This window comes from Dama dama, chromosome 11 (assembly GCF_033118175.1).
Source record: "Dama dama isolate Ldn47 chromosome 11, ASM3311817v1, whole genome shotgun sequence".
In the NCBI taxonomy this organism is placed as follows: domain Eukaryota; kingdom Metazoa; phylum Chordata; class Mammalia; order Artiodactyla; family Cervidae; genus Dama; species Dama dama.
The window spans coordinates 55,168,650-55,177,746 of record NC_083691.1 but is presented as its reverse complement, the minus strand read 5'-3'; the positions used below and the strand labels follow the sequence as shown (position 1 = coordinate 55,177,746).

General features: G+C 57.8%; 1 protein-coding gene across 3 annotated transcripts; it reads right to left on the bottom strand.

The window, feature by feature from the left end:
• Positions 1 to 416: 416 nt before the first annotated feature.
• SH2D6 (SH2 domain containing 6) lies at positions 417 to 8,431 on the bottom strand. Of its 3 annotated transcripts, none has more exons than XM_061156265.1 (17): positions 8,348 to 8,431; positions 7,735 to 7,760; positions 7,306 to 7,340; positions 6,554 to 6,624; positions 6,328 to 6,460; positions 5,640 to 5,749; positions 4,779 to 4,839; positions 4,302 to 4,324; positions 3,845 to 3,905; positions 3,386 to 3,464; positions 3,201 to 3,231; positions 3,046 to 3,070; positions 2,789 to 2,866; positions 2,560 to 2,615; positions 2,218 to 2,301; positions 1,914 to 2,072; positions 417 to 1,143 (listed from the first exon to the last, which is right to left on the bottom strand). In XM_061156265.1, the coding sequence occupies exons 1-17, from the start codon at positions 8,420 to 8,422 to the stop codon at positions 988 to 990; spliced, it is 1,263 nt and encodes a 420-aa protein (XP_061012248.1). In that variant the 5' UTR covers positions 8,423 to 8,431; the 3' UTR covers positions 417 to 987. The 3 variants fall into 3 exon arrangements, with proteins under 3 accessions (XP_061012248.1, XP_061012249.1, XP_061012250.1); XM_061156266.1 differs by lacking the exon at positions 8,348 to 8,431 and adding an exon at positions 7,890 to 8,150 and having other exon boundaries at positions 6,554 to 6,636; XM_061156267.1 differs by lacking the exon at positions 8,348 to 8,431 and adding an exon at positions 7,890 to 8,150.
• Positions 8,432 to 9,097: the final 666 nt, after the last annotated feature.

Below are 9,097 nucleotides of genomic sequence, written 5' to 3'. Positions count from 1 at the left end.
CCCGCCCGCCCGCGGGCCGCGGGCTTATCTCAGAGCCTGCATCCCTGGAGCCTCCCTCCCGGGGGCGTGCCTGTGGGCAGCTCAGCTCCGATGGCCTCTTGTCTTCTCTGAACAACACGTGGATCCTTCCATTGGCGGCCTGGCGCGGTCCATACCCAGATGTTTCCTGGGGTCCGCCCGTCTGCCCCACCCCAGACAACACCCAGCGCGCAAAATCGGGCGCATCCCTCCCCGATGGAACGCTAGGCGGTAAATGAGTGGTGGACAAGTACTGAGCTCTGTTCTCGTTATTTAATGGGGGTGGCCGAGCAGCACCGAGCCTTTCTCTTGCCCCAACCCTGACTCCCGCAAACAAAAAGAAACAAAACAGCACCCCCCCCAGGGCAGCCGCCACAGACCATCTAAGGGCCAAAACCCCAGCCAGGGGGCAGAAAAGGGGCTGGCCCTTCTGGCCTGGCCACTACTGCTCTAGCACTCCCAGGCCCAGGCTGTGCCCTGGGACACTTGAGAACCGTGGCGCCTCACGGAAGAGGCCGTCTCTGCTTCGCTCAACAGAATTCAAGAATTCATTCAACAAATATTTATTGAAAGCAAAACTATGTGCAGTGCCATCAAGTCTCTCCCAGAGGCCAACTCCCTGTTAAACCTCTTATAAAATGCCGGTGGTTTCTCCTTGTGTTCAAGCAGGACTGCCCAGACTCTCCCGTGAGGTTCAGCTTCCCCCAGAAGGGCTTCATTCAGAGCAGCTTGGGAGGCCATGCCTGGGGGCTGCAAACGGGGGCCCTGCCTGTCCCCTGCTTCCCAATGGAGGGGGGAGCAGAGTAGCAATTCCAGGCTTTGGGTGAGGATGGAGTGGGGACTTGGGGACACTTTCTGTCTCTGGGCCATCCTTCCCAGGGGCCTGGAGGGACTGGGACAAAGGATGGGGAGTCTGGAGGGGGGGTATGGAAAACTGGAAGAGGCGAGGGAGACAGCCCAAGGGGCAAACTATGGGGCCAGAGGTGAGGCCTCACATGTGCTGTGGCGTCCGGGCTTGGTGGGGAAGAGCAGGCAGGTGAGCTGCCGGCTGCCGCTCTGTCTGTCCAGGAGCGGTAAGGGATGCTGCGTGTAGTGCTGGACCATGGCGGCCACGGAGGAGAAGAGCTGGACAGGGAGAGGAGGGCATCAGTGAGGCTCCTGAGCCCTGTGCCAGGAGAAACTTCCTGAGTGAGCTGGGGGGCTCTGGCAAGGGCGCTTTTGGACATTTTTCTACATATTTTCCTTCCTGTTTGCCCCATGAAGCTCCAGTGCATCCTGCTGCCCCATTCCAGGCCTTCCCTGTGATGGCACCAGTGAGCATTTCCCCAAACAACTCTGGGGCCTCTGCCCGGGAACTCAGGTATGGGGACCTGAGGAGTGACTGTCTCTGGTTTGCAGCCTAGCAAATGCTGGGTGCAAAGTTGAGTTCTTGGTACAGACAAGAATCTGGACTACCTGGTCCCTGCCCTCTTCCCAGCTGGGTTCATACAGGTACAAATGCCCTGACCTGAGAGCCATGGGCAGGCTGGGCCTTGCAGGAGGGGGCATCTCCTCCAGAGTAGAGTGGGCCTCTTCTCAAAGTGCAGGCTTTTGGGAAAGAGTTCAGACTTATGGCCAAGGATATTGATCACCCTTGGAGAGGATGAGATGGTTGGATGGCATCACCGACTCAATGGACATGAGTTTGAGCAAGTTCAGGGAGTTGGTGATAGACAGGAAAGCCGGGCATGCTGCAGTCCATAGGGTTGCAAAGAGTCAGACACAACTGAGCGACTGAACTGAACTGATTGATCACCCACTCCAGAAAAAGACAAAAATGTGAGGTTTTCCCCAGGGAAATGCTCCTGGCTGGGCCCAGGGGATGCTCTGCTGAGCTTCACCACTTCAGCACCCACCTCTTCATGGTTCCTGCCCTCCCGGCCCAGGGCGTAGTGGCGCCCGTCAGCCAGCCGCCTGATGGGAATGTTGAAGACTCGGCCATGGAGAAGTACTGCCAGGGTGAAGGGCTGGGTGCCACGAGGGCCTGAGCTGGGGCGCACGGTGTAGGCTCCATCCTGGGGAGGAGCGCCCACCCATCAGCCTCACCTTTCCAGCTGCAGCCCCGACTCCAATCCCTGCCCAGCTGCTCCCACCTGCCAGCCACAGCCCCTGAGCAGGAGTTTCTGAGAGGGCCCCGGGGATCTGCAGTGGGTGGCCCACCTTCTGGCATCGGAGCAGGGCGCTCTCAGCAGCATGGCGGTCACAGTTCCCCGAGTACCAAGGCTGACCCAGCAGATTGCCTTCCTGTACACACACCCAGCAGATCAGTGATATGCCAGGGCACCAGATTGGGGATGGGGAGCAGAGAACACCCTGGCGGCGTGCAGTTATTTGTGTTCCTGTCGGTCTTCCCCAGGCTGAGTCCACGAAAGCTCAACAAAATATGTCCTGTCTAGAGCCGCACACACACATCCAGCCCAAGAGGGCTGCTGGGTGTGGACCTGGGCTCTGCTCCTGAGGGCCTCCCTTCTGCCCCCCAGCTCACTCGCAGCCCCTCCTCACCTGGGCAGCTGAGGTGTTCTGGGCGGCGGCTACAGAAGAAAGAGAGGTTCTCCTTTCTGCCGGAAGAAGCAGATTATAGCCCTGGGGCTGGCCAGGGATTAGACCAGGGAGGCTTTGGGCCCAGCTGCGAGGGTGGGGGAGGTCCCAGGAGGTGCGCAAAGGCTTGAAGGCCAAAGTGGGACAGCCAGTGCTTCACCCCTTCCCTCTTAGGGCTCCCAGTAGGACCCACCGGCTGGGCCACGCGTGACCTCCAAGTGAGGAGTGATGTTAAGATACGGGCTGGGAGCTTCCTGATTTGGTACAGACCCTGGAAAATGCCCAGGGGGGTCCTCTCAGACCTGCTCTCAGCTGGAGTCAGAGCTGCAGGGACCCCCTCAACCAAGCAGGGTGCAGGGGGGCTGGGAGGCAGTCTGTGGCCTGCAGGGCTGTGGCTAGGGAGGGCCCCACCTGAGTGCCTGGGTCCATGCTGGCAATGCCCATACTCACCTTCAGAGGTGGCCTTTGATGCTCCCTAGAACACAAAACTTTGAGTCAGGACAGCTCCTTTGGGCAGGAAGTTCCACTCTGAGCCTCCCTCTCCCCCTCACTCCCAGCTCACCTCTGCCCCCTGCCCCAACTCCACCCCAACCCCAGCCTCTTACATTCTGAGCTTCTTGGGGGGTTATGGTGGGCCTGTGGGGAGCAAATGGGAAACAAGGGCTCAGGGCCTTTACCTCCTTCAAAAGAAAATGTTCAGTGACCCCAGAGATCTCAGGGTCAAGGCTGGGGAAGCCTGGGTTGGCCATTCCACCCCCACCCCCCACACACACAAACTTGGGGCACTCACCTGGACCCCACGGATATCCTTGGTAGGGGGACTGGGGCCGTCAGGACTGGGGAGCTCAGAGTCTGAGTAAAGGCAGGGGCTAAAACAGCAGGGCTGAGCATCAAGCAGGGAACTCCGGGAGGCTGGGCGGGGCTGGGGGGCAGCTGCAGAGTCTTCTCTGCTTCTCTGCAGCCTGAGCTTTGGGGAGTCTGTCCAACCAGGCAGCGCGCTGTCCTGGCCACACAATTGGGAAGCCCCCACAGCCCCTGCTCTAAGGGGGTCCCCTCCTTGGCAGACATGGTATAGGTCATTCTAGACCAGAGGCATCTGAGTGTGTGTGTGTCTGAAGGCAGATAACGTGTGGCTGGGGTTACTGAGAGAGGATGGGGCAGACAATGGAGACAGAAGACTGTGCTGTGCTGCTGGCGGGCAGCCGAGGGCCTCAGGGCAGGGCAGGCCAGGGTGGAGCCAGGGCTTCACCTGGACTGCGCTCACACTCCACATAGATGTCCTCATCGGGCTCCTTCGCAGGGCCTGGCACCTAAGATAGGGAGGGAGTATGGTACCCAGGGTTTGAGCAGTGAGTGGGAAGGAGGACGAAGCCATCACTTGGGGGAGCTATTGGTGCCTCAACCCCCCCATCCCCCATCCTAGGTGGAACGGAAATGACTAAAAGTGCTCCTTTGCCCGGAAGAGGGCACCCATGAGCACCTCCTTCCCATCCTGGGCTCAGACAGCCTGAGAGTCCAGGATGAGCTCTGGGCAGACACCTCCCCAGGACACTGGCTGATGCCCTGCCAGAGCCTCTGGCCCAAGGGGAAGGGTCCTGCTCCAGGCCTTTTCCCCTGGTTTTAGGGATGTTTCCTGGCCCTCCCACCCCACTCCATGACCACCAACAACTTCCTAGCCACAAGTCCTAGAGTGAGGGGCCACTCACCGCTCGGGCCGGTTCACCCAGCTCTGGTAGGAAAAGGAGAGACCCACCAGTCAGGAGCAGCAAGGAGAAAAGAATTCAGTGAAACTTAGACTGGAAGAGCAGAGCTTCCTTGGAGCTTCTCTGAGGGGATCCTCAGAACCAGCTTTGAAGTCCCAGGAGAAAGCCCTCCTCACCACTAATCGCCTTACTTCATACCCCAGGGTGCCCCTCACCTGACCCAGAGACCTCAGAAGGTGCCCAAGGGGCCAAGGAGTCAGGGACTCTGAGTGAGGGCCTCAGCCTCCTCCCAAACTGCCTGCCCTAGGGGGATCAGCAGGTAAAAGTGACAAACAACTGGGGGGATGCAGCGGCTGGGCAAAGCGTGAGACCAGCGTGAGGCCAGCTCCACCCTTCCCCCTAACCTCATGGAAGCCAGGATTCCCCTTCTCAGGGCAGGGAATGGGTGGGCTGTGGAACAAGACTGGCCATCTCTATTACCTCGCCTTCCAAAGGGCCAGCTCTGCTTCAGGGCCTCCAGTGGGCTCAGCGCTGCCTTGGGCTGTGGGCATAATGCGGTGGGGTGAGGGAGAACAGGGGTCAGGGAGCAGCAGCATCAGGAGGGCAAGACTAGCAGGGTGGGATGCAGAAGGACTGTGTATATCTGTGCAGCTTAAAAAAAAAATACCCGACTCTTCTGACCCCGTGGACTGGCCCACCAGGCTTCTCTGTCCATGGAATTCTCCAGGCAAAAATACTGGAGTGGCTTGCCATGCCCTCCTTCAGGGGATCTTCCCAACCCAGGAACTAAAGCCAGGCCTCCTGCACTGACAGGCAGATTCTTTACCTATGGAGCTACCAGGAAAGCTCCTGCCCCAAAAAACTACAACACAAGCATTAATGTGCAAAGGAGGTGGCTCTCCTCTTGGCCTCTGTTCTGTGGCTTTCTTTGTTGTGAACCTCTTTTTATTCCCATACAATATAGGATGAAAGTGGCAGCTCTCAAAGCCCACACCCGGGATCATGGAGGGATGACAGCAGGCAGTGACTGGCAGCTGAGCGAGGGCTTTCTTCACTCTACAGGCGGGGGTGGGGGTGGGGGGGGGTGGTCCTGAGGAGCCCTCAGCTTCGAGAGGTAGCAGAGCTTCAGCGCACTCACCCACCACTACTCCCCACTCCCGGCCCAGGTGAGAAGGCTGTCTTAGGTGATGCTGATGGGGAGGGTGCAAGGACCAGACCAGGCAGGTGGGAGGAGCCACTCTCAACAGGGCTCTGGCTTCCGATGCAGCTAATTTTTCAGGGGCCTCTTGAATGCAGATGTGGGGGAATCTTGCATATGGGATCCCTCTTAGATTTACTCACTGGAAAATGGTATGCTGGGGTGGGGCGGGCAGGGAGGCTGTGTACCATCTCCGGCTGGGGCTGTGGTGGTGGCAGTGGTGATGTGGGAGGGCCCAGGGGAGCCGAGTGATCTGGAAAACACTCCAACATTGTGACTCCGTGGGCTCCTCCCACGTAGGTTCCTGTTTTCCTCTGGCCCCCTCACCCAGTCTCTATTCCCTCCTCCCTTCCTCCCTCACTTTCCTTGCTCTCTGGCTTCCCGACTGCCCCGTCGCCATGGCAACTGGAGGCGGCCAGCTTCCCAGCCCCCCACCCGACCGAGCTGGGAGCTGTGGAGGTGGGATGCCAGCAGCGACTGGGACTCTCCTGGCATCCCTACCCTCTCTCCAAGTTGTACTGGGATCTCGGAGGGGGGTCGCCAGGCCCCAGGGACCCTGGCAGGCCTCCTGCTTTCCCGCTGTTGCCGTGGTTACACTGCCCCTCCAGGCTTGTCACCCCTTCCCACTCATCCTTCCTCTCCCCTCCTCCCTCCCTTCCTCCATCCCTCTCTGCCCAGCCCAGAGGCCTCAGTGACTGCCAGCTGAGACCTCCCCTCACTGCCCCAGGCCAAACAGAAGGGGACGAAGCAAAACCTGGGCCTTCTCCCCTTGTGGGGACCCTCCCATTCTGCCTGATCCCCACCTCTCTGCCTCAACTTCCCAGCCCTCACCCAAGTACAAAGAGTCCTCCTCAATGCCAGAAAGTTGGGCAGGGGCGAGGTGGCGGAGCAGAGCCTCACAGGGGGGCAGCTCATATTTATCCTCCTCCTCTTCCTCCTCCTCTGGGGCTTCCAGGAAGGGATGCTGAGGACAGGAAGGATAGAAGGGATACAGGAGCAGTGGCAGCAGCCGCTGCCTCCTCCCACCCACCAGCTCCGGCTCAGCAGCTGGACTTACCCTGTGTCTCCAGGTCCTTGGGACAGACAGAGGAGATGGGCAGGGTTCATCTTTTCTCCAAGCTTGGGAGTCTGAACAGGAGACTGGTGAGACTGGCCTCATCTCCTCCCCACCCAGCCCATCTCTAGTATAAAGACTTGCTCTCTCTCCCAGATATAATAAACTGTCTGCAGTTTTCCAGAGGCCTCAAAGGAACCATTCATGATGGGCTTTTCCAACACTGCAGTAGGACCAGTGAGGCATTTTGGAGATAAGGGGCTCTAACGGCCTGTTCCACCGATGCCTGTCCTCCACCCCATGCATGCGTGCGTGCCAAGTCACTTCAGTTATGTCTGACTCCTTGTGACCCCCAAGGACTGTAGCCAACTAGGCTCTTCTGTCCATGGCAAGAATACTGGAGTGGGCTGCCATGCCCTCCTCTCCAGGAGATCCTCCCGATCCAGGAATGAAACCCATGCCTCTTACGACTCCAGCATTGGCAGGCAGGTTCTTTACCACTAGTGCCACCTGGGAAGCCTGCCAGTCCTCCATCCCATGCAGCTCTAATTGTGAACCAGACAGATGAAAAGAGCTAGGCCCAGTAACTTAGAAGTGCTGAACTATAATGGGCAGGAGGTATCCAGAACCCCCAGGAGAGACTCTGAAGGGACCCCTGCACATCTCAGGCTACAGTCCATGGGGTCACCAAGAGTCAGACACAACTAAGTGCACACACATGCACACACTACACATCTGGGGGGGTGATCACTTACTTGCACATCTTGGAGGTGGAAGCGGTGGCCCCGACCTGCAATTGGACTCTAGTCAGCTCTGCCCAAGGGGCCCTGAGTTTGTGTCAGCCAGACCTCGCACACCCCAGGAACATTCACAGACATGGCAGCGTGAATGGCGCCCCCTGGAGTTGTGCGACAGCAGCCTGGGACGAGTGAAGTGGGAGGAAGAGTCTGGGGGCAGAGCTCATACCCCTGGGTGCACAGCTTGAGGAATTGCTGCTCCAGGGAAGCCGGCAGCAGGGGAGCCCTTGTGTTCCCTGGGCAGTGGAGGCACATGAATGATCTCGCTGGGCATGGAAGGACCAGGCAGAATCAGCACCACTCTAAGGATGGCTGTGCCCAGGAAAAAGGTGCAGCGAGGTGGAAACGAGAGGAGGGTGGAGAAAAGAGAGGAGCCCGAGGACTCACCTGGCCTTTCGTCTGCTGAGCTTCTCCTGCAAAGGGTCAGGGAGGGGAGTAAAGGGGTGATCAGTACATCTAAGATGACTCTCAGTGTCCAGAGTCCTGGGCCCCCAGGGTGGGCAGGTCTGTATATCAGGGGCTAGCCCAGAACCAAGTCTCACCATGGCTAGGGTGAAGGAGCTCTGCCTCCCCAGAGCCCAGGTTCTACCACAAATGGCCTGGGGACAGGGGCCCTATTGTTCCTATCATTTGCATCTCCCAAGAACCAGGAAGGAGGACCTGCTGTGGCCTCCAACCCCAGGCTAACTTCACCCATGCCACGCCCAGCCCTAGCTTCCCCCGCCTCCCTTTCATCGCCTCTCACAGCTGAATCTCTAGCCCCTCTGCCCCGCCCTCCCCTCAACGGGAGGAAGAACTCCCTCTTCAAAGCCCTGGCCCGCAACACTGGACCAAGGGCCCCCCAGTTTCCAGATCAATGTTCCCCTCCTCCTAGAGTTTCAAACTCCACTCAGGATCAGCCAGCCCACACCCTTTCCCAGTTCACAGAAGACAAGGGCATTAGATCCAATTAAAAACAGGATATGGGCTTTCCCTGGTGACTCAGTGGTAAAGAATCTACCTGCCAGTGCAGGAGACAATGGTTCAATCCCTGATCCGGGAAGATCCCACGTGCAGCAGAACAACTAAGCCACATCTATTGAGCCTGTGGGAAGCCTATGAAGCTCATGCGACCTCAAGCCCGTGCTCTGCAACAAGAGAAGCCACTGCAATGAGAAGCCCGTGCACAGCAACCAGAAAGTAGCCCCAGCTCTCCTCAATTAAAGAAAACCTGCACAGCAACGAAGACCCAGCACAGCCAAAAATACATAAATAAATAAAAATTAAAAAAACAAAAACAGGAAACGATCCCTGCAGACACTCTTCTTAAATCCTTTGTGCCTGCTGTCTGGTGACTGGTGATCGATGATCAAGGAGATGAAAGTTACTGAAGCGTGCAGAAATATGTAGTTGTATTTCTTTCTTTTGATTTATTTAATTAATTTATTTTTGGCTTCACTGGGTCTTCTGTGCTGTGCGTGCTTTTCTCTAGTTTTGGGAATCGGGGGCTACTCTTGTTGCAGAGCTCGGGCTCTAGAGCGCGGGCTCAGTAGTTGTGGCCGACTGGCTGAGTTGCTCCGTGGCATGTGGGATCTTCCCGGAACAGGGATTGAAACTGTGTCCCCTACATTGGCAGGCAAATTCTCAACCACTGACGGCCAGGGAAGTCTCCGATTCCTTTCTTGATGGATGTAGTTATTCATTCAATAATAGTTATTGAACGTCCACTATATACCAGGCACCATTCCAGGCGCTGAAGGTGCTGCAGGCA

Excerpts from the sequence above, each read along its gene's own strand:
- SH2D6 (XM_061156265.1), bottom strand. The coding sequence starts at position 8,422 with ATGTGGCTTAGTTGTTCTGCTGCACGTGGGATCTTCCCGGATCAGGGA. Across the intron at positions 7,341-7,734 it reads CTCAGCAGACGAAAGGCCAG|GTCGGGGCCACCGCTTCCAC; the intron begins GTGAGTCCTCGG and ends GTCCAATTGCAG. Across the intron at positions 3,906-4,301 it reads TGGGTGAACCGGCCCGAGCG|GTGCCAGGCCCTGCGAAGGA; the intron begins GTGAGTGGCCCC and ends TCCCTATCTTAG.